The following is a 24,397-nucleotide window of genomic DNA, read 5'->3' as shown; positions in this document are numbered from 1 at the left end:
ATTGGAAATTGGAAGTTCTAGTCCACTTTGTAAGAGTCAAGAGAAATTGGAGGGCACCTAGCCACCCCCCCCCCCCTCCACGCCCTTTTTTTTATCAAACCCATCTGATAAGATTTTTGAGATAGTCGTTTTTTATAATAGTTCAAAGTCCATATAACGAAAACTCCGGGGTCGACACAGCCCACCAGGGCCCAAGGGCAGGCGTTGTAAGTTATGCCCTGGGGGAATATATGGTTCTCATGGAAGGGATGCTCGTAAAAACTTCAGAGAAGGCTCATTTGATTGGAAATTGAAAGTTCTAGTTCATTTTTTGAGAGTCAAAAGGGATTGGAGGTCAACTCCAATCCCATGGTTTATGGTCAACTCCATAAAATTTTTAAGATAGCCATTAAGTTAAAAATTATTCAAAAGTCCGATAACAAAATCTAAGGTGTCGACACAACCCTCCAGGGCCCGGGGGCAGGCGTTGTAAGTTATGTCCTCGGGCATATATGGTTCTTATGAAAGGGATGCTCGTATAAACTTCAGAGAGGGCTCATTTGATTGGAAACTGAAAGTTCGAGTTCACTTTTTAATAGTCAAAGGAGAACCGAGGGCAACTAGCCCCCCCCCCCCCCACGCCTTTTTTACAAACCCATCTGATGAAAATTTTGAGATCTACATTTTGTTAAAAAATAATTTAAAGGTCGGATAAGAAAAGCTCCGGTGTCAATACAACCCTCCAGGGCCCCGGGGAAGGCGTTCTAAGTTATGCCCTAAAGGCATGTATGGTTCTTATGAAAGGGATGCTCGTATAAACTTCATAGAGGGCTCATTTGATTCGAAATTGAAAGTTCTAGCTCACTTTTTAAGAATCAAGAGATTTAAGGGCAACTAGCTCCCACCCCATGCCCGTTTTTCCCTAAACCCATCCGCTACAAATTTTGAGATAGCCAGTTTTTTTTTGAAAATTGTTCAAAAATTAGATAACAATAACTCCGGTGTCAACTCCAACTCCCCCCCCCCCCCAGGGCCTAGGGGGAGGTGTTGTAAGTGTTGTCCTGGTGGCACATATGGTTGTTATGGAAGGGATGCTCGTATAAACTTTATAGAGGGCTCATATGATTGTAATTTGAAAGTTTTGATTCACTTCTTATGAGTAAAAAGCTAGCCTCCCCCACACTCCATTTATTTTTTTCTCTGAGGCCCTTTTATGTCCTTTTCCCCCCAAATTCATCCGATAAAAATTTTGAGACAGCCATTTTGTTAAAAATAGTTCAACCATTAAATAAAAAAAACTCCAAGGTTGACACGAACCCATTTTTTCACTCTGATATTGTTACTTTGATACCAGTTTTGATACTTTGATGAACATTCGATTTTTTTTAAGTTTGATTTTGAAATAAGGATTTTTTAAAAACTTGAAACTTTCTGCAATCAAAAACGAAGAAAAATTAATTAAAATAAACTTTCCCAAAAATAAGTTTTTCTGATTGAATATGAAAATCAAGCTTAAAAACGAAAAAAAATATTTTGCTGTTGAAGTATAAATGAAATTTAAAACGAACGGAATAAACAATCAATGCAAACAAACATACAATAGATATTAATGTAAATGAATAAATAAATCTTAAAACTAGTGAAACTCAAATTGAATATGAAAATCAAGCTTGAAACGAACAAAAATCACTACAAACAAGAGTTTGGGTATTGCCTACTTGTCTCACTGTAAAAGTCTAAAACCTACTGCGTCATTGGCGCTTCTTGAAAACTATATGCGTCTTGAACAGTCTTTGAAAGTATAAACAACATCAAATTAAATATTTGAAGTATAATGATATTAATTTTTGAAAGATACATCAGTTCAATAATTTATTTCACTGTAATTTGGATGTCTTCCTCAAAGACATAATTTTCCAACCCTTAACTACTATAAACCTAATTGCTATCTTCAAATTTTGATCGGATGTCTTTGTGGAAATGATGAGCGTGGGGGAGCGGGCTGGTTGCTCTCTCATCACTTTTGACTCTTAAAAAGGAACTATAACTTCTAATTTTCAACCAAATGGGACTTCTAAAGTTTATGCAAGCATCCTTTCCATAAAAAACCTTAAATGCTCCCGAGGCATAAGTTAAAACCATTGCCCTCAGGCCCTGGGGGTTCTTTTCAACCCCAACAGCCTTTTTATATGATCTGGGGGCTATTTTAAGTAAAATTGCTGACTCAAAATTTCAATTGAATGCATTTTGGAACATTACGACGTTTGTGGAGGGGGGGGGTAGCTGCCCTCTGGTCAATGTTACTCTCAAACAACAAAAATAAGAAGAACAATAGGGAATTCTTTTTGTAAGACAGTGAAAATATTTCGGCCCTATGTCCAAGGGCCGTCCTCAGCAAGACAAAAATTTATAAATGAAGAAAGACAACAAAATGTAACCAATAAAACTAAAATGTAGGATTTTTCAAAACAGTTCCAGCATCCTTACTTCAGCCAAGTTAAACCTGGACTGATAAAAAGTGAGGTAAAACAAGGGGATTCATTGAGATGAAAGAAAAATAATTCAAAAACACGTTCTTATTGCTAATCCAGCCTTTTTGGCAGCTAACCTCAAAGGTCTTTTCGTGACCGCTTCTTTGTTAATGTCTAGAACTAGAACTTCTAGGGCCAATGGCAATTCAATGAGCCACCTCCGAAGTTTATATGACTATTCTTACTATTAAACCATGTGTCCCTAGGGTATAAAACTAAAATGTAAGATTTTTCAAAACAGTCCCAGCATCCTTACCTAAGCGAAGTTAAACCAGGACTGATAAAAAGTGAGGTAAAACAAAGTGATTCATTGAGATGAAAGAAAAATAATTCAAAAACACGTTCTTAGTGCTAATCCAGCCTTTTTGGCAGCTAACCTCAAAGGTCTTTTTGTGACCGCTTCTGTGTTAATGTCTAGAACTAGAACTTCTTGGGCCAATGGCAATCCAATGAGCCACCTCCGAAGTTTGTATGACTATTCTTACTATTAAAACACGTGTCCCTAGGGTATAACTTACAAATCATGGCCTGGAAGCTTTTGGGGGAGGGGGTTCTTCGTTAGAAACATAATTTTCGGAAATTCCAACTACGCTGAACGAAATGGCTATCTCAAATTTTTAAGTGGATGTGGTAGGGGGAAATGATGGGTGGGGGCTGGCTGGTTGCCCTCTAATCATTTTTGACTATTAAAAAGGGCACTAGCTCTTTAAAATTCCAATCGAATGAGCCATTTTTGAAGTTTCTACGCCAAATCTTTCTATACGAAGTGCCCCGGTCTAAAACAAATCAATAAATAAATAATACATTGTGCCAACGTCGTTCTTTACTTAGGCAAACGTTATTGCGCTGCCTAATATGAAAAGCAGATTTTAGAAACGATTTGTGAAAAAACCTACATTTACGTCTGATTTCATGTATACATATAATGACTATATATTTACATTTTTACACGTAGCTAAAAAGAAAAAGTGAGATTTGTTTAGTAAGGTTTACTGTTAACTTTTTCTATGTCTGTTTAATTTAAAACTCATTTTAGAATTTGAAGATGGTTTACCATGTGACAGTGAGAAGGCCTTTCATTTTCCAAAGAATCTTTTCTCACCAAAACGTGAAGATGTTCCCTTACTAAATTTACCTAGCATTTCAGGACCATGTATATTTGAATACGTCACCGAGGAATCGGAACCCAAATGTCTTAACAATGAAGGTACATCTGAAACATTGTGTTTTTTGTTGATTGAAATATACTGAATAATATTCTATTGGACAAAAATAGGACAAAGGGAATTAATCTTAAGATGGAACTTTTGTTTTATCTTATTCTAATGTGCAGATGTTTGCCAAACCGTTTTTGTTGTATATCATGAACATTTATAAGTTTTCACTTAAAAGGAGTTTGGTAGGTTTATTTTTTTTCAAAAGGCTTTATAATAAACATTAAAAATACATCTCTATATAAATTTCACAATCTTCGTTTATAGTGTATATTTCTCCTTATAATCCATTTTGTGCAGATGAAGTCAAAAGTTTCTTCGTTTGTTTTTAGAACGAGCTGTTTTAAATATATAGCTAGAAGAACATAGCGAGTCCCTTTGGATGTTGAAATAGGAATTAACAGTTGAAATAGGAATAAATAATTTTAATAGAAAGTGAAAAATGATGACAAAAAATACTGGTTATTTGCTGATGACTGTGTCACTGTGTGTTTGACCAAAATATCCGTAACTTTAATCATTTTTTTCACTGTCTATTGAAAGGATTTATCCCTATTTGAACTTTTTAAACCTGAGGAAAATGTGGCCTTTGTCGTTTTTTTTTTTTATCCAAAGCTTTGCGACTACCCAAACAATTTTTGCCTTAAATTTACCTTTTCATTCTGCTAGCTCTTCCTCTTTTAGTTACAATAATTCCCAGTATTGGTTGTAATATTTCGTACCCTTCACTTCTGGTTTAATTTACCCCTCCTTATTCTTTTTGATCGTTTAAGGTTTCATTTTCGCTCTTTTGTTAAATTAGAATAACTAATTTTAAAAGCTAATATAAGTATCGCCACGAGGGAGAAAAGAGGGATCAAAAATAAAATTAGTTATTAAAACATGGAATTTTATACTTTTTTTTTCTCTTTTTTTCAACTCTGTAGTAGACTTTTACCATATTGGAAGATTTTTTTTTTTTTTTTTTTTTTTTTAAATTAGTTATTTTTTGATTCATTTTTTTTTTTTTTGTTTTTTTTTTTTGTTTTTTTAATTCTATACTTTTAAAACATATTGAAATATATTTTTTTTGTTTTAGGTTTTTGAGTTTTGATTTTATATTTCATTCCTTTTTTTGTTCTTAACTTTTTTTTAATTTAACAAAAATATTTTTTATAAAGACACTTAAAAAACCTATAATTTTTGGGTCACTTTTCACCACACATGTCTGGACTAAACTTACAGGGAAATACGTCACTATTTATTTCAAGGAATCCATCTACGAGCAGTTTCTCAAATGGATGTGAATAGAATATGAAGGAAAAGGATTAAAAAATCAGCAAACAGGTTTGACAAGTTGCCTGCAAAGTAAAAAGTATAGAAAATTAGAAAGTTGTCAAAGAACTCATAAAGAGAAAAAAACATATTTATGTGAGGTATGTAACAAGATATTTTCTCGAATGCATGATTTTATCCGGCACCAAAGAGTGCATACAGGTGAAAAACCGTTTAAATGTGATGAATGTGACAAGACCTTTTCTCTGGCACAAACTTTGAAGAACCATAAAATATTACATACGGGTGAAAGAACTCATGAAGAGAATAAAACATATTTATGTGAGGTATGTAACAAGATATTTTCTCGAATGCATGATTTTATCCGGCACCAAAGAGTGCATACAGGTGAAAAACCGTTTAAATGTGATGAATGTGACAAGACCTTTTCTCTGGCACAAACTTTGAAGAACCATAAAATATTACATACGGGTGAAAAACCGTTTAAATGTGATGTATGTGACAAGACCTTTTCTCATGCAAGAAGTTTTATCCGGCACCAAAGAGTGCATACAGGTGAAAAACCGTTTAAATGTGATGAATGTGACAAGACCTTTTCTCTGGCACAAACTTTGAAGAACCATAAAATATTACATACGGGTGAAAACCTGTTTAAATGTGATGAATGTGACAAGACCTTTCCTCATGCAGGAAATTTGAACCAGCACAAAAGAATGCATACGGGTGAAAAACTGTTTAAGTATGACGTATGTGACAAGACTTTGTCTCAAGCATCAATTTTGAACCATCACCAAAGAGTACATACGGGAGAAAAACTATTTAATTGTGAAGTTTGTGAGAAGACCTTTTCTCATTCATCCAATTTGAACAATCACCAAAGAATGCATACGTTTAAAAAACCGTTTAATTATGATGTATGTGACAAGAACTTTTCTCAAGAGGGAAGTTTGAAAAAGCACCAAAGAATGTATAACGATGAAAAACCGTTTAAATGTGACTTTTGTGAGAAGAACTTCTCTCAAGCAGGAAATTTGAATCAGCACCAAAGAATGCACACGGGTGAAAAACCGTTTAAGTGTGATGTATGTGACAAGATATTTTCTCGAATGCATAATTTTATCCGGCACCAAAGAGTGCATACAGGTGAAAAACCGTTTAAACGTGATGAATGTGACAAGACCTTTTCTGTGGCACAACATTTGAAGACGCATAAAAGATCACATACGGGTGAAAAACCGTTTAAATGTGATGTATGTGACAAGACTTTTTCTCATGCAGGAAATTTGAACCAGCACCAAATAATACATACGGGTGAAAAACCGTTAAAGTGTAAAACACTTAAGTGTGATGTTTGTGACAAGAAATTTTCTAGAGCATGAAATTTGAACAATCACAAAAGATTGCATCCGTGTGAAAACGTGATTAAATTTAACGATAGTGTCAGGACCTTCTATCTTTAGGGACGATTTAATAATCACAAAATAATGCATAAGTATGAAAACGTGTTAGAGTAGAACGTTATAGTCAAGACCTTGTCTCTTGAGGGAAGTTTTAAAAAGCACAAAAGAATGCATACGTATGAAAAACTATTATAATGTGATGTTTGTGACAAGACTTTTTCTCATGCAGGAAGTTTGAACCAGCACCAAAGAATGCATACGGGTGAAAAACTGTTTAAGTGTGATGTATGTGACAAGATATTTTCTCGAATGCATGATTTTATCCAGCACCAAAGAGTGCATACAGGTGAAAAACCGTTTAAATGTGGTGTATGTGACAAGACCTTTTCTCATGCCGGAAATTTGAACCAGCACCGAAGAATGCATATGGGTGAAAAACTGTTTAAGTGTGATGTATGTGACAAGATATTTTCTCAAATGCAGGATTTTATCCTGCACAAAAGAATGCATACGGAGGAAAAACTGTTTAAACGGGATGAATGTGACATCACCTTTTCTGTGGCACAAAATTTGAACACACATAAAAGATCACATACCGATGAAAAACCGTTTAAATGTGATGAATGTGACAAGACCTTTTCTCATGCAGGAAATTTGAACCAGCACCAAAGAATGCATACGGGTGAAAAACCGTTTAAATGTGATATGTGTGAAGACCTTTTCTCAAGCAGGACATTTTAACAAGCACCAAAGAATGAATACGGGTAAAAACGCGTTTAAATGTGATGTATGTGACAAGACTTTTTCTCATGCGAGAAATTTGAACAAGCACCAAAGAATACATACCGATGAAAAACCTTTTAAATTCGACATATCTGACAAGACGTTTTCTCGCGCTGCAAATTTGAATACACATCAAGCAGTACATACAGATGAGAAACTGTTTAAATGCCACATATGTAAAAAATGCTTTTCTCAACTGGGCAGTTTGAACAGGCACCAAAGTTTGCATTTGCATTTTAAATACCCATCAAAGACTGTATAGGCTACAGGCGATAAATTTTTGAAATTGGATGTATGTAAAAAAAACAAAAAAAAAACCTTTCTGATTTGTGCAATTTTTACCGGCATCAGAAGGTGCTTGCAGAAGTTTAAAAAGATTATTGTAGCAGAAGCTGTATCCTCAGTGGCTTGTGATTTTAATTCTCCCAACCACTTAGTAATGCATCAAATTAGTATATTTTTTAATGTTTTTCCTTGTGTTTAGTTTCTTTAGTAATTTCATCATTGTCCTGTGAAAACTAGTGATACAAATTTGCTTGATTGTAACAAATGTGATATATATAAGAAATGCTTATCGAAATCCAGGCTTTTGAATGAGCTCCAAAGAGTTCGTTAAACTAAATAAAAAAACTATTTAAGAAATTATTTAAAAGAAAGTATTTAAAATATGGTGTTGGCAAGAAGTGCTTGCCTTGACTGGAGCATCTGAACAAGCTTAAACACTTCATACAGGTGAGACATAATTTAAACGTGATTTGTGCAAAAGAGTATTTTCATTTCAATTGGCTCTGAATTAGAATCTAATAACCTGTTCCAGAAAAACCTCTCAATTTAAGGACTACAGCACGACTTTCTGGCACAATTTTAACTTTTGTTGGAAGAAGAAAACTTGATGAAGAATTAAAGCTGGTTCGTTTAATTATAAACGATCCTCACTGATTTGCTCTGGTTTTGATGAAAAAGAAACCAGTTGTCTTCAATTTGCTTTGATACTCCATTTGTTAGTGCTTGGGAAAAGTTCTGTTTTGTTACTTGAAAATGAAAAAAAAATGGTTATCTATCCTACAGCATTTCAATGTGTTGTGATATTGAAATGTTCTAAAAATTTTACTTTCTGAATAGTTTGAAATTTTAGAATCTTTAATTTCGTTTTCTTGACTAAGTAGACCACAAGATTTATTTGAGAACGAGGGGGCTTGCAAATGATAAAATTTACGCTATCTTACATCTCTTGATAAAGGTTACCGAAATTTTGAAAAAACTGAAAGACTTGTTTATTCATTCTAATATTTGTGCTGGTGCTGCCTAAAACGGGATTAAAAGTAAAACTCAAATTTCGTTTGATTGGTATTGGATGAGGAACCCCAATGACAGCAATTTTTTAGTTATATTTTCTGAACTTTTGCAGACCAGTTCGTGTTGTAAGAGGGCTCTTATGCGCTGAAAAAAGTAATAAAAGAGTAAGATCCCTCCCCCCAAAGAATGGACTCAATATGTCTGTTCTGATTTGTTTGGTGAACGGTCTAAGAGCGGATCAGCGCCAAGAAATTATTTGCTTGAATCCTTTTGGGGCGTGAAAGAAAACTTGATAAAATTTACACTTACTATTGTAAGTGCCTCTGCTAAGTATATCCAATGGTATCCTTTCCTTCCCTAGAAAATTAGTATACCCTAGGGCAGTATTTCTCAAACTGGTATAGATTTTTTTTAGGGGTTACAAGACCGGCCAACAAATAGATAAGACAAGCCTTTGTATTTATTATAAAGGCAATTATATTTTTATATAATTATATTTATATTTTAGCTATAGTTTACTTAGCACTGGTAACCGAGAAGGGGTATACATAAAATGTTTTGACGGTAAAAAGAGGTATAGTGTGTAAATAAGTTTGAGAACCATTGCCCTTTTCGTTTGGTTTTATTGCCCTTTTCCATTGCCCAAAGATATTCATTGCTCATGCGGGGCTCCCACGGCGTCAATAAAGTTAATAAACTATTCCGCTAAGTTACATACCGTAAAATTCGTCGCGCTCAAACATGAATTTTACCTTCCTAACTTTATGGAAATTTTTTGAAGCAATTAATTTGAATTATTCACACGTTCATTCTTGAATATATCTGACATTATTTTTTGATAACTTTTTCAATTTAATAAGTTAGTCTTAAGATAGATGTTGTTTTTACTTTAAATTTTACTAAAGAAGGTTCACAGATAAAAATCAGGACCCAATTCTTGACACATTACTTCACTTATTTCCTTGAATGCGTTTTCAACACAAATTCTGTCCTTATGTTCCCCTTGTGAGGAACTGTAAAGGTTTATTTCTCACTAGTGAAATAAGCAAGTCTTCTGCTTCAGTGTTCCACAGATTAGAGAAAAAAGTTCAAGGCTGGCTATCTAATTAGTTTCTTTTAGCTGAATTGAAATTTTCCACAGGTCTTCTCCTATCGGCTAAACTTTCTGGACTTTATTGAAAAAGTTAAATAAAGTTTAACTTCTATCTTCTGAAAATGAAAGTTATCCAGAGTCAATAGTACTTCGTTTAGGGTTTGTATTTACAACCTGAAGGTTAACTATAGCCTAGTTGTGGTTTGATCTTTGTCTAGGGCTAGCTTGGAATACCACCAGATGGCTAATTTGACAGTGTATATATATACAAATCTTTAAATTAGCCAACCAGTATTTTAAGCCTAGGAGTCCAGCTGGACTCCTAGACTCGTTACTCTTTGATACACATTTCTCTTACCATAGAGAACATTGCAAACTCTTTATTTTGATATGTGCGTTTCCCAATTTCCACATCAAGGTTTGAATACCTGCAATGTTACCGTCCAACGCTTTGTTGTCATAGTCGAGAGTCAGAGAGTCTTGCAAGAAAGGTACATATCAAACAAAATGCCAAGGTCAGATGTATGTGAAATCTGTTACTTTTTTAAAATAAAGGAATCCAGGCAAGGTGTTTCTGACGAAGAAAGGGAGAAGCAGCTGGAGCATAGAAATCAGGCAGAAAAAGCTAGGCTAGAACTTGACAAAGATGCTGAGCCCCACACGGCAAGGAGAAAGCAGTGTTCACAGTTGCTATGCAAAAAGTCCTAATTCTTCTCATAATGCCAGTAGTTAAAGAATCGCATTTCACAAGCAGGCTAGTGTGTTTCAATGAAACTTCTCTTCCACCGGTTTCTACTGCTCGTACCGGCTCGTCAACAGAAGTGGCATACTGTGTAGTATTGCACGAAGCAACATATGGTAGAACCGGGAATGCTGTTGCCTCTGCTGTTTTTGGTCTTGTGGATTAGTTGTAGGATACAAAAGAATTTAAAAAAAAAACAACGGAAAAAAAAATCTCAATGAAAGAAAACTACAAACAAGACTCCGGCCAGTGGTAAGAAAAGACAACAATGTAAAACAACGCGAATATTTCACCTGTATCAATTAAAAAACATATGTTTGCTAACCTTTCAATAAATAGGGACAAAGGAAGTTTAAATATTGACTCAATTTATGATAATCTTTTGAAAAGTTAATCAACAGTCAATAAGGGAATTAAGATCTTAAATAATCATTAATTTACCTACAGGGCCAAAACGATTTGCTTTACCTACAGGGCCAAAACCAAATTGTAATTTTTGTTGTAAGGAAAATTTGATGAAGAATTAAAGCTGGTCTACTTTGGCTAATTCCCATATTTAAATTAGCACTTTGGATATCAATTGAAAAAAAAACAACAAATTTATGGCTCATGTGTTTATTTTTATTGTTTATAAATGATCCTCCAATGATTTAATACGGTTTTGATGAAAAAAAAAGAACCCTGTTGTATTTTCGGTTTGCTTGGAAATTCCATTTGTCAGTACTTGGTAAAAGTTTTGTTTTGTTACTTGAAAATTAAAAAAAAAATGTTTAGCTATCCTTCAGCATTTCAATGCGTTGTGATACTGAAATGTACTAAAAATTTTACTTTCTGAATTAGTTTGAATTTTCTGAATATTTCATTTTGTTTGCTTACCTAATTAGACCACAAGATTTATTTCAGAAGTAGGGGGTTTTTAAAAGATCAAATTACATTATCTTACATCCCTTGATAAAGGTTACCGAAATTTCTAAAAACTGAAAGACTTGTCTGTTCATCCTAATATTTATGCTGGTTCTGCCCTAAAACGGAATTCAAAGTAGAACCCAAATTTCGTTCGATTTCCATTGCATGAGGAACCCAAATGAGAACAACTTTTTATGTATATTTTCTGAACTTATGCAGACAAGTTTATGGTGTAAGAGGGCTCTTATGCATTGAAAAAGAGCAAGTCCCCTCCTCCCAAAAAATGGATTCAATATGTCTGATTTGGTTTGTTTGGTGAACGGTCTAAGAGATGATCAGTGCCAAGAAATTATTTGCTTGAATCCTTTTTGGGCGTGAAAGAAAAATTGATCTGATTTAAACTTACCACTGTGCCTTTGCTAGGCATAATCTAGGGTTTCCTTTCCTTTCCCTCCCTAGAAAATTGACTGAAACTAGCATTCGAAACAGCTTGAAAGAATCCACTAGATTACCTTTTTTTGCCACCAACACCAAAAAAGTTAAAGATTTGTGTCTAAAATCGGCTTTTAAATTCCATGCATTGGAATCTTGTATCAAGAGGATGTCTATCTGGAAAAAAATTCGAAGGACTTTTTTCGTTAGGTTTTATTAAGTCCAGGTTCTGGTTATTTAGAATCTCTTGAAATTTGTCTGGATTTAAGAGCCTCCCCTCCCTCTTTATTTCAAGGTATTATTCTAAACTTGCTGATGTTATTGGGCATCAAGGTTGTGACTTTTGAGAGGTAAAGTAAAACCTCAAGAATTTTATATATTTTGATTAAGCATCCGAATTCTATTCTTCTTATGTAGGCTATACGTAGGCTATGCAAAGTTATGTAGGCTATGCAAATTTAATTTCCGTTCGAATTAGCTATTGCGGTACCCATCTCTCTATAATGTTCTGGTCACCCCTAACCTTGCTAGAAAAAAAAAGAAGAATAAAAAACGGGAGATAGATCAGTGCTACCCATGCAAAAAAGTCATTTTCCTTGTTGTTCAAGGAGGGGGTTGTAATTTCCCATAACTAAGTTTTCGACCGTGCTGAATCCAATGGTTGACTTTTTATTTTGATCTGACGCCATTTTTGAGTGGTTTCAGACTTTTTTTTTAGAAATCACCATAAATTTCTTTTTGCAATAAACTTTTACTTTTAAGATGAACTGAAATAATATTTACAATTCGTGAATCAGTGTCAGATGACAATTTTTTTCACTAGGTAGTTTTTTTTCTAAGCACGTTTTTTAACTTTTGGTTACTATGGGCTGTGGTTTACTCTTTACTAGGCTGCAACCATGATACATGACCATCATGACCTTAGTTCGGGATTTCTTGTGGAATGACTAAGGGGAGAGGGGGCGAATTCGAATTTAACACCTTTTGGCAGAGCTTGACTTTATAGTTTCCAGGATTTTGTGGGGTGGCGCAACAAATCCTCTTGGGTAACTTTGCCAAGACAGGTTCACTTGGGATTTTTCCACAAATATTTTCCAAAATTGAAAAATGATATGTACTCTTCCTAGCTAGCCGAAATATTTTTAAGGTTGAAATTTGTTTTATACCTTAAAAGTATTTCGAATAACTAGATAGGGAGGGAGATACCTCCCTCTTGAGCCTCTTCATGATCACAAAATTATTTTTTTTTTCGTGCAGGTGGAGCCAGATTCCAGGCATTTACAACACAATCAGAAATTAAATTTTGAAAAACAAATTTTGTCACTTTAAATAAGGAGCAACATTAAAACTTAAAACAAACAGAAATTATTTCGTACATTAGGGGGTTCTTCCTCTTCAACACCTCGCTCTTTACGCTAAAGTTTGAACCGTGTCTGAATTCCGTAAGAATGAATCCTGAAACACAAGGGTCGTTTTATTATAACAATGATAAGTTTTTGTAAGTACTAATAAGCTTTTATGTCAGGAGTGGGAAAACTGTGAGGTGTTGAGGAGGGGGAAATCTCCCTCATACACATAATACATTACGTTCGTTTTAAGTTTGCTCCTTACTTTAAGTTGAAAAAACTTTAATTGAATTTATGTATACATGTATGGTTGCTTCTAAGTATGTAAATTTTAATAATTTTTTTTATTAAGCTATAGGAAAAAAAATTTTACTATTAAACGTAGAACTAACTAAACAACTTTTAAACTTGAACAAAAAAAAAAAAAACAAAGAGATATAAAACTCAATGAAAAAATAAAAAACGAGACTGAGTTTGTAACTTGAATAAACAAGACTATTGTTAAGTGTTATAATGTAGATCCTCATATGATCGTATGATTGTCGAAAAATGTACAGTAGATTTTGCTACACCAAATATCTCTGATATTTCCCATATACTTCCCAGATTACCAAGGTGCAAAATTGTGATTAGAACTGTCTTTCTCAATTGTTTTTCAACACATGTGGCATTTTCTGTTCAAAAGATCCTTTTAGTGGCAGGGTGATCTAGTAGTAACAGCAGCAGCTCTTCAAATGTTCATTTTGAAAGACGGAAGTGCTGCCTAAAAACTTCATCAGACGTTGTCGGAATGGTGCTTTCAACAAAATCCACTCTCAGGGGGCACTCCTAGAACAAGTACAATTTTTTTTTTTACCATACAAGGAATGCATCAGCTGTTCTGTTGTTAAATAATAAGAACTTAGTAAGAAACACTTTGTGGAAGTAGATCAACTATGAAGAAAAAAAAAACATGCAACACAAGAAAATCATAAAAATAGTGGGCTATTAATTTGGATTAAAAATTTTAATTGTGTTTCATCACATCCATCAAGTTTATAATTTAGTTGATAAACCATGTTGACAATTTCTATACTTTTCTACAGGAGTCACAAGACTAAATACCTAGTTTTAATTGCTTTAAAAGTACTTGAAGATATTTTTTTTAACCCTATCTTGATTTACTTTAAAATAAAATTTTCATGAAAGAAAATGTAGATCTTATCAGTATTTGCACTTAACAATAAAGAAATTGTTATAATTTGTTGAACTAGACAAAATGTTATGCTGCCTATTACATCACATAGTCAAACCTGGTTGTGATTTGCATGGAAAGGTTTGTCTTAGCAGGACAAATAGATCAGAATCTATAGCTACAGAAAAAAACACCTGTAGATAAATACAAAAGAGTAAAACTATGTTATATTAATTATTAGACAATAGACCTAATTGGCAAACTAAAGCAAATTGTTTGTTTTATAAAAAACAATGTATTTGTATGTACAGAGGAAAAACCATGGAACACAGATTTGATCTGAACTGGTAGCACATAATTTGTTTTTTTTATTAGACTTTGCCTCAGTAATCACCTTTACATTTGGAAAGTGTTGAACAGAAAATACAATGGTACTAATCTTTAGTAGTAAGAACATTTCTTTGTCAGAAGTAGTCTTCACAAAGTATTACCATAAAATTTCGTAAACAGAAGGTCTATAGTTAAAAATAATGTCAATTAAAAAAAAAAAAAACATTATATGCAATGTACAGCATACCCCCCCCCTAAAAATGCTGAATTTATGTTCCTGCAGTTTAAGATTTTGCCAACAAGCATAGTCACCATTTTCATTGAACAACAACTGTCCTTTTTGCTGGCTACATGAAACTATTAGAGGGGGGGGGGTCTAGGGACGAAATGTCAAAATATTAACTAAACCATTAATATGAACATAAAATTAAAAATCTATAAATGCACCTTTTTGTTCTAGCACATCATTTTCTGATGAGGTCCAATTCTACACCTGTAACCTTTAGAATTTAGTAGAAAAACCCTTCCCTAATATGAATTACAGTAGTCTTCTGATATATTACTGAAAATTGCATATCTTATAAAATTAAAATATTTACACTTGAACAGCAGAGCATTAGAATAATCTATCACGGTGAAAGATATACAGGCTAACATGAATAGAATAATAAAAATAGACAAATTAAAAACCAAAATAAGCAATCTTACCATTAAGCTTCCAGCAATAGAAATTGTTGTTTCTAATCCTTGACAAATAACTGAAGATGTATTTGAATGTAAATTTAAAAACAGGCCCAAAGACCAAGTTTCTTCATCATCAGAAGTTTGGTTCAGAAGTTTAAACAACTCATCAGCACTTGGAGTATCAATTAAAGGAACAGATCCTTCACCAGGGGATGACATATAAAATCCTAAAAAAAAAACAATATTAGATTTGTAACAATATCATGTTTTATAACTGACCCCTTGGGGAAAAGAGAGGGATCAGAATACTTCTTTTAAAATTGGACTTTCCTTCTTTTTAATGCTTGACAGTTTTAACCAATAAAGCATTGTACTTTTATCAATTACAATAGTATTCTGGACCTATCAGGCTAAACAAAAACAGAAACAAAAGGTAAACTAACTACTAAATTTTGTTTTAACAAAGATGCACAAATTTTAAATATATACTCACTTCCCCAAAAATCCAGTTATCAACTATGATATATAAATACCAGATACTATACTAGTACAAAAAGTGAGTTTGAATAAAAAACAATGACCAGTTGAATTAAACTATAATTACCACCCCACAATTATCCAGTTGACTAATAGCACTGCCAGTGGTGAAATAAGACATGCAAATCAATTCTGCCAAATTAAAATATGGTTTCTTTTATTTATTATATACAGAGTTTATAATTTTGTTTTTGATAAAGGTTCTGATCCCTACAAAGTTGGACATGTAAAAAGATTTTTAGTAAGAAATAAGACGAAATTCTTCATACAGATATCTGAGGGATTGGGCAAAATATAAAATAAATATTATCCAAAAAAGGGGTATTTTTACCCAGATTTAAAATAAAGCTGATCATAATTAATTGCAATTTGGTCCTTTTGAGCCAAAAAGGTTCAGATATATACTTCAGAAGATCTCCCCAGGGCAATACTTTAGTCTCCAGTGGCACTAATTCACAAAAATGAAGATCAACGGGGGAGTATTTGCAAAATCTAGAGTAGTAATATTGTTAAAACTGATGTGAAAACTAGATATTTATAATGAGTCAAATCTAAGCTAATGTTTGCAAAGTTAACTTTGCTAAATTAATACCTTTTGCATACTGAATATTTTTTAAGGCTAATTATACAATTCATACTTTCTCTTTTTTTGCATGAAATTAATTCAGTTTTATACAAAAGCTCAAATATAGATTATAGGTTAGTCAACCAGTCTATAGAACACAACAAAAAATTTATTAATTTGAATATTTCAAATACTATATCTGGCATTCCTTTACACAGCCCTTGTTTGTCCCCATCTTGAGTGGGGACAAATATTGTGGATAAATATTTTTTGAAATCTCAATAAACTGCACAATTTATTGCTAAGAGATCGTCCAGATATCTTTTATTATTTAAAAGGTTATATCTTACATTGCTTGGGCTATTTTTATTTATCATATATTCGTATTCCGATTGACTTAAAAACAGGTCTGCTATGAATGGACTTGCATTCCCACCCATAGGAATACCTACAGTTTGTTTATATAAATTCCCATTCAATCTTATAAATGTATTAAATAGAACAAATTCCAATAAATCGCATACCATATCCAAGCTATAACATTTTGAATTAATAGTACTTCTAAAGAAATTCGTCCATCGGGCTTTTTTATTAAAAGTATCAATTTTCAAAAATCCGATATTAGACAAAAGAAAAGATTTCTCTATCACCATTTTCAATTTTTCGAATACTAAATTTAGTGCCAAATTTGTATACAGAGTAGTAAAATCAAATGAATTGACTCTTTTAGCTGAAACATTCGCCAAAGAATCTATCACTTGTAACAATTTATTAACACTCCATTATGGGTTAAAATTAGAAAATGTTTTAATTCCGGAGCAATATGCTTTAAATTTATTTCTAATTACTCCTAAAATTAAAGATAGGTAAGTAGCCGCATTCTGTTTGGACACCTTGCTGCCCCAGCAATAAAACTTGGTTTTGTTGATTTTTATGAAATTTTATCGTCCAATATAAAAAAGGAAACTGTTTATTATTATCATTTATTTTAATATCGAATTTTTTTCAAAATTCTTTCTTCTATATTTTCAATTAACTATTCTCCTCTATATGAGCCCTTTCATATATAATTTTTGTTAGTAAATCTTTTGATAAAATATCAAAATAGAGTTTCTGACAAATTATAGCAAAATCATTGCTAGATTTATCAACTGGTACAGTTACAAATTCATTACGCAAATCAGCAATTGCTTGTTTCATATTGGCATTATAAAATATTGAATTTTTCAATGAATCTGTAGGATTAATTCTATACATGCTATTTCTTACACTAGTCAAAATCAAATTTATCCAATTCTGAAATCTATCTTTAGTAATTTTCTCCTTCTTGCACCAATTATCAACAAATAAGTTTAAATCATTCTTTAATCCCCTAAGAATATCTGCTGGCCTTATGCGGTAAGAAAAACGGAACTTAGCACCCATTTTCATTATATTTTAAAGATCACGATGCATTATAATGGGCTAATCCTTCGTTACAAGCTGTTCATAAGTTTGATCCATATAAGGTAAAGATTTCTCGAAATAACACATTTGTTTCTAATTACTTCCCCTGCCCGGTTTTTTAAGAATTGAATTACAGACAAAGATTATTTGACCAAATATTTTTGAAAATTTATATGTTAAAATTGGACTACCATTATACACCAAATTACATGGAAGGGCATTCCTCACTCTCCGCTGGTTTAAGATCCTTGTCAAATTAATATCTTCTATTTGTTTAGAACAAAAATTAATAGACAAATATAATCTATTATCCTTATTTACAATTTTATCAGATTAATTATATTTTGAAATAAAATTTCATTTAGCTAAAATGCAAACTGCATCATAAATTAATTTATTTTTTGAGTTACATGTTGTACTATTTTTTGTAATCCAGAATACTTTTATTAAATTATTCCTTGATAACATATTTAAAGATTTTATTAAACTAGTTATTCCATTAGTCTCAAATATGTGACCTAAATCTATTAAAAATGCATTTAAATCTAAATAATTCTTTTTATTATTTTTCCTATGTCCTGTTGATCGGTTTTTACGTTTGGTTGGGAAATTAAAAGAAAGGGACTCCGTTAACCCATTAATAAAGTTTGCAACCACACTGGACATTTCTCCGTATTTTACAACTCGATCATTTAGCCCAGAAGGATACGCAGTATCCAGATCATGGATCCAATACTCTTCTTGTCTGCGTAATTTATTTTTTTTCTTCTTTAGTAAAGTTTTCTAGGTCCAGATTTTTTAAAATTGTAATAGGTAGATTAGATACTGAGCAAGTACCATTACTACAATGTTGAACTAGATAATTATTAGTTTTTTCTTTGGTAATTGTAGTTTTATGTCCCGAAAATCTCTTATATATGTTGTTAATTGTTTCCCCCACATATTGTAATTGACAATTTTTACATTTTATTAAATAGATAATATTATTTGTTTTACAATTTACCTTTCCAGTTAATAAAAATTGAAAATTTTTAATATATAAAGTTCTTTTAACAAAATTTCGTGGGATGAAGTTATCTTGACAAATAAAACAACGATCATTACACTTACTAATATTCGGCAGACCCTTTTGAATATTATCCTTACCAATATTATTCAATATAAAATCATAAATCAAATAAAGCCAAAACGACAAACAATAGAAAAATCCAAAACATCTCCAAAAGCCAAGCCAAAAGTCCACAAGTAATTAGGTTACTCTAACTAATCATACAAAAAATAAAAAAAAAAAAAAAAACCTAAACAGAACATTTGCTTATGCAACGCTTTTAAAATAAGTGATAAATTAGCCAAATAATCATCAATTTAAGGTAAAGCCTGGACAAAGGTCAAGGTCCGTCGGGGAGGAATTTTTTATTCTCCCTCCACCGGCACTAGATCCGACCTGGATCCATATTATGTTTAACAGTTAATTACTTGGCAAAAAAAAAAAAAAAAAAAAAAAAAAAAAAAACAACTGTCGTCCTAATCCAGCAATTGAGACAAATGTGCACTTGAACGAGGCTTTTACCTTACCCATGTATCCAACTACCTAGGACCAAACAGTATACCCGAACCGTCAACCAAATAGAAATGTCCAAGTCCATGCAAAGTCGTCATCAATAAATGTAAGTCGTTGTAAATTTACAAGCAAAAGCACCTTAAATCTAGAAAAATATTTCCAAGTAGAACCTTCCATTTAGGGCTCATCAGAAGAAATACCACCTGCCTTAACGGGTTTCGAGGCTTTACTTTCTTTACCCGGCACGGTGGAGCCTCTACCATAAGATCTATATGGAAACCCTATGTCAGGTAAAACTTGTGAAATACATGAATACTAGTCAAGCTATTAAAAATTACATACAAAAAGTGTTTCAATGTTTCCTTGATAAAATCCCAGAGGTTACTGACAGAAACCATTCTGGAACAAATGAAGACATGTCCAGATGTATCTTTTATTGGTATCTGAAACCAATTACCAATTTAAAGATCCTCAAGCTTGTTTGAAAACCCCTACAAACTCAAACTTCCAAAAAAGAAAAGTGTAAGAGAAATTATATTAAAATATCATTCAGTATTTCTTTATAATTTTTTGTATATTTACTTAAAAGTTCATGATACATAAAACTAAATTTTTTGAATTGCCAACTAATTTTTTTCGCAGAAAAACCTCTTAAGATCAGTTTTTCGCTCAGCTTTTTACATATATTTTTAAAATCTGTGTTATTACTGCATATTTTTGCATAACTAAATAATTGGGAATAATAAGCCGAATAAGTAATATTTGAATGTATATTACTTTCAAGGAATGTAAAATTAATTACTTCAAAATTAAAATCATCCGTTTTATTATTTAATTTAAAAACTAATTTATTATTATTTGAAATATTAATATTTAAATCTAAGAAATGGTCGGAGTGTCCCATCCCATAGCTAGGCTCAAGAATTAACTCTTGTGGATAAATATTTTTTGAAATCTCAATAAATTCTGCACAATTTATTACTAAGAGATCGTCCAGATATCTTTTATTATTTGAAAGGTTATATTTTACATTGCTTTGGCTATTTTTATTTATCATATATTCATATTCTAATTGACTTAAAAACAGGTCTGCTATGAATGCACTCGCATTCCCACCCATAGGAATACCTACAGTTTGTTTATATAAATTCCCATTAAATCTTATAAATGTATTAAATAGAAAAAATTCCAATAAATCGCATACCATATCCAAGCTATAACATCTTGAATTAGTAGTACTTCTAAAGAAATTCGTCCATCGGGATTTTTTATTAAAATTATAATTTTTAAAAAATCCTATATTAGAAAAAATAAAATTTTTTTTTATAACATTTTTAAATTTTTCTAATAATAAATTTTTTTAAAATTTTTTATAAAGATTTGTAAAATAAATTGACTCGACTCTTTTAGCTGAAACATTTGCCAAAGAATCTATCACTTGTAACGAGTTATTAACACTCCAATATGGGTTAAAGTTAGAAATATTTTTAATTCCGGAGCAATATGCTTTAAATTTGATTTTAATTTCTCCTAAAATTCAAGATAGGTCAGTAGCCGCAATTCTGGTTGGACACCTTGCTGCCCCAGCAATAAAACGTGGTTTTGGTGGATTTTTATGAAATTTTATCGTCCAATATAAGAAAGGAAACTGTTTATGCTAGAGAAATAGAAATTTGGCATTAGCCTAGAACTGAAGCCATTGAGGAAAAAAAAACATGTTCAGAACACCATTTAGTAAATATAGAGCAATCCACATTTTTTACCTACAAATAAAGTGAACATACCATTTAATGCCTTTTTTAGAGTCTTTCTGAATAGCCTATGCTAATTGTTTTACTTGCAAATCCAATTCTAAGTCCTTTACAAGCCCTCACAGATGATACCCCTTGCTCTTATTTTAAATAACCTATTGCTTATGTACCCTGTTAGTACCACTCTTGTTAAAACTGGTTTGCCTGTAAATTGAATTGGTGGTGACAAAATTAAGAATCAATAAACTTATGGGAAATATATAATATGGGCTATATATTTGGGTAAGGTTGGAAAGGTTTGGTGAAAATTAAATTCGTCAGCAAAGTGATCAATATGAATTTTTGCCAAAGTCAAGGATCAATATGATCTTTGAATTTGGCCTGTATGACAAACTTATTAAAGGTTTTGACCGTAAACTCTAGTTTTTTTAAGAAAATTATGGAATATACATTTCTTTGAATCAAATGTGAAACTTTGGTTAGAAAACCAGTTTTGGTTCGAAAATAAACTATTTCTGTAAAATCTGAACTAATAAAGGTTTTTGACCGTAAAATCTAGTAATTTGTAAAAAAATATTATGGAAAATACATTTCTCTGGCCAAAATGTGAAACTTTGGTTAGAAAAAAATCCAGTTTTGGTTCGAAAATAAACTGTTTCTGTAAAATCTGAACTAATAAAGGTTTTGACCGTAAACTCTAGTTTTTTGTAAGAAAATTATGGAAAATACATTTCTCTGGCTCAAATGTGAAACTTTCCGTAAAATCTGAACTAATAAAGGTTTTTGACCGTAAACTATAGTTTTTTTTTATCATAGTGTTCTCAATTTTTTTGGGATGTATGGAGCGAGTGGGACCTCACGCTTGAGGAGGAGCTTCTTTTGTGTAACACAAGCATAGATGATAGTGATGAAGTAAAGGAAATCTACTTTATGTCTGATGATAGTGATGAAGTAATGGAAATCCATTATACATCACTAGGATTATCATACACATGAGATGATCTAGTGAGGAGGGGGCCTTCTGGAAGAATGTATATTGAAGACGATGAGCGGTTTTCTGCTCATCGTCTTTCTACAAGATTACGTTAAGATTTATTTCAGGAGATGCCCCCTTTGGACAATGTAACGGTAAATGATGAACCGGAGGTTGAGATTGAATGTATACCATCCGCTCTGGTAGATATAATGGTAGTGGAGGATGGTGACGATGATATTCAGATAATTGAACCGGACATTGTTTATTTAAAAAGCATTGTAAATATTGATATTTCAAAAGAATAAAGATTAGAAGAATGAATTATTTTTTGTTATCTTTGATAGAAAACTTGGCTGTGGACTGATAATACTCTATCGAGTGATCTAATCAAACTGAACTATTCATGCACAGAAGTCTCTGATGGTATCCTTACTCTATATATATCTAGTCTGAGAAAATTAAAATAGTACAAACAAATTTATTGTATGATTACAATATAAAACTCATTATACATATAAATATTTATATTTATCGCTAAATCCTATATGGGAACTCTTCCACCACAGTTTTCGTTGTTTAAAATCCTTTCCGTAGAATGACCTCTTATGTTGTCTCTTAAAGGGCCACTTTTTCTCTTCTCTTAGAACATATTCATCATAATATTCAGAGCTATATCTTGCTTTATACACATTTCTCATTGGGTTTTTACTGCTGTCCTTTACACTATAGAGAAAGCCCTCTTTTCCCAGTCTCTTCTTTTGATCTTCCTTATCTGTCATATCAAACCTTCTTTTCTGTGAGCTTACTTGCAATCGGTATAAATTTCTTTCCATATCACATATAATTTTTCTTCTCATTTCCTCTAGATTCTTCTCATCTATCTCTGCTTCTATGCTGTCTAAACATGCAGTAGGTTCATGAGAATGTTCAAAATCATGAAAATGTCCTTTAAAAATAGAACAGTTGCAATAAAAGAATATTTCTAACTCAACTTGTTTGCTCATGTTATCACACTGCTAACTAAAAACCTAGTGAATTCTATTCACAGACTAATAAAAACTATAGTAAAAATCCTCTCCTTATATTCTCTGCAATCCTCTCTCGCTAATATTTCCGGCCCTCTGATTGGTTTAAAAGGAGACACGTGATCATGTTTCCCGTTATCGAATCAATAAAATTCCCCCACCGATTATGTAAATCAATTTCTCAGAAATCCACTTGTCCTAGTCAATTACGCAATCAATTTCTTGGAAATCCTCTCCCTTCGATTAGGCAATCAATTTCTCGGAAATTCACTTGTCCTAGTCGCTTACGCAATTAATTTCTTGGAAATCCTCTCCCCACCGATTATGCAATCAATTTCTCGGAAATTTACTTGTCCTAGTCGATTACGCAACATATTTCTTGGCAATCCTCTCCCCACCAATTACGCAATCAATTTCTCGGAAATTTACTTGTCCTAGTCGATTACGCAATCAATTTCTCAGAAATTCTCCCCCCCTTCGATTACGCAATAAATTTCTTGGAAATCCTCTCCTCTTCGTGGATCAATAAATTCCCCTTAGCGATTATGTAAATCAACCCCAATGTCATTACACTTGAAAACAAAAAATAAATCGACCTTGACACCATCCTAGTCAAGTCCTGAATCAATACATTCTCCCTAGCGATTATGTAATCCAGTTGTCGGAAATTCACTTCCCCCCTCAAGTCGTAGATCAATACATCTCTCCCCCCGTTAATGCGCATGTGCGAACTTCACTCCGGAGACTATACACTTGGAAACGGTAAATAAATCGACCTTGAAAGAGGTGTCATTGCCCCCATTAGAATCAATAAACCATGAAAATACATCAAAGTGAGAAAAATCCTGTTTTTTCATTCTCAGTGACAAAAACCATAAAAACATGCATAAATTATATAGGCCCGGGAGATTATGTAATCATTTTCTCAGAAATTTAGCTCCCCAATTTACGCAATCAATTTCTCGGAAATCCCTTTCCCCTAAATCAATACATTTCCCCCACCGTTAATGCACATGTGCAAACTTCACTCCGGAGTCAATACACTTGGACGAACAACAAATAAATCGACCTTGAAAAAAGGGGTTATTGACCCTATTAGAGAACTCGATCGATAATCCTTGAACAAATTATGTCCCGTCGGTGTTAAATTGTAGATGGCAGCACATGTGTTCGTTCCGTATTCTATGCCCATATATAATGCCCCGTTTGAAGTTAGACTCAATTGTAGATGGCAGCACAAGTGTTCGCGTCAGTATTCAATGCCCATTTATGGTGCCCCGTTCGAAGTTAGACTCAATTGTAGATGGCAGCACATGTGTTCACGTCATCTAGGGCTCAACTAGGACAAGTT

At 32.6% G+C, this 24,397-nt stretch overlaps 1 protein-coding gene and 3 long non-coding RNA genes across 4 annotated transcripts in view; 3 read left to right on the top strand and 1 right to left on the bottom strand.

Moving 5' to 3' along the window:
* Positions 1–24,397, top strand: part of LOC148947945 (uncharacterized) — a 435,585-nt gene that overhangs the window by 208,836 nt on the left and 202,352 nt on the right. The window lies entirely within an intron of this gene.
* The window catches only part of LOC148947948 (uncharacterized), an 86,781-nt gene that overhangs the window by 44,193 nt on the left and 18,191 nt on the right, over positions 1–24,397 (top strand). The gene's annotated exons all lie outside the window — the stretch shown is intronic.
* LOC148947950 (uncharacterized) lies at positions 4,916–7,140 on the top strand. The gene is made up of 2 exons (XM_089095753.1): positions 4,916–5,722; positions 6,746–7,140. Exons 1-2 carry the CDS (start codon positions 5,164–5,166, stop codon positions 7,138–7,140), a joined length of 954 nt encoding a protein of 317 aa, XP_088951879.1. The 5' UTR covers positions 4,916–5,163.
* On the bottom strand, positions 13,405–15,409 carry LOC148947949 (uncharacterized). The gene is made up of 2 exons (XR_016142273.1): positions 15,210–15,409; positions 13,405–13,825 (listed from the first exon to the last, which is right to left on the bottom strand). It is a non-coding gene; the product is annotated as an uncharacterized LOC148947949 (long non-coding RNA).

The sequence above is a fragment of the Artemia sp. Qi Xiang Cuo genome, chromosome 10 (genome assembly GCF_049724085.1).
Source record: "Artemia sp. Qi Xiang Cuo chromosome 10, ASM4972408v1, whole genome shotgun sequence".
Classification (NCBI taxonomy): domain Eukaryota; kingdom Metazoa; phylum Arthropoda; class Branchiopoda; order Anostraca; family Artemiidae; genus Artemia; species Artemia sp. Qi Xiang Cuo.
The sequence above is the reverse complement of the archived record's forward strand: the minus strand, read 5'-3'. Positions and strand labels throughout refer to the sequence as shown.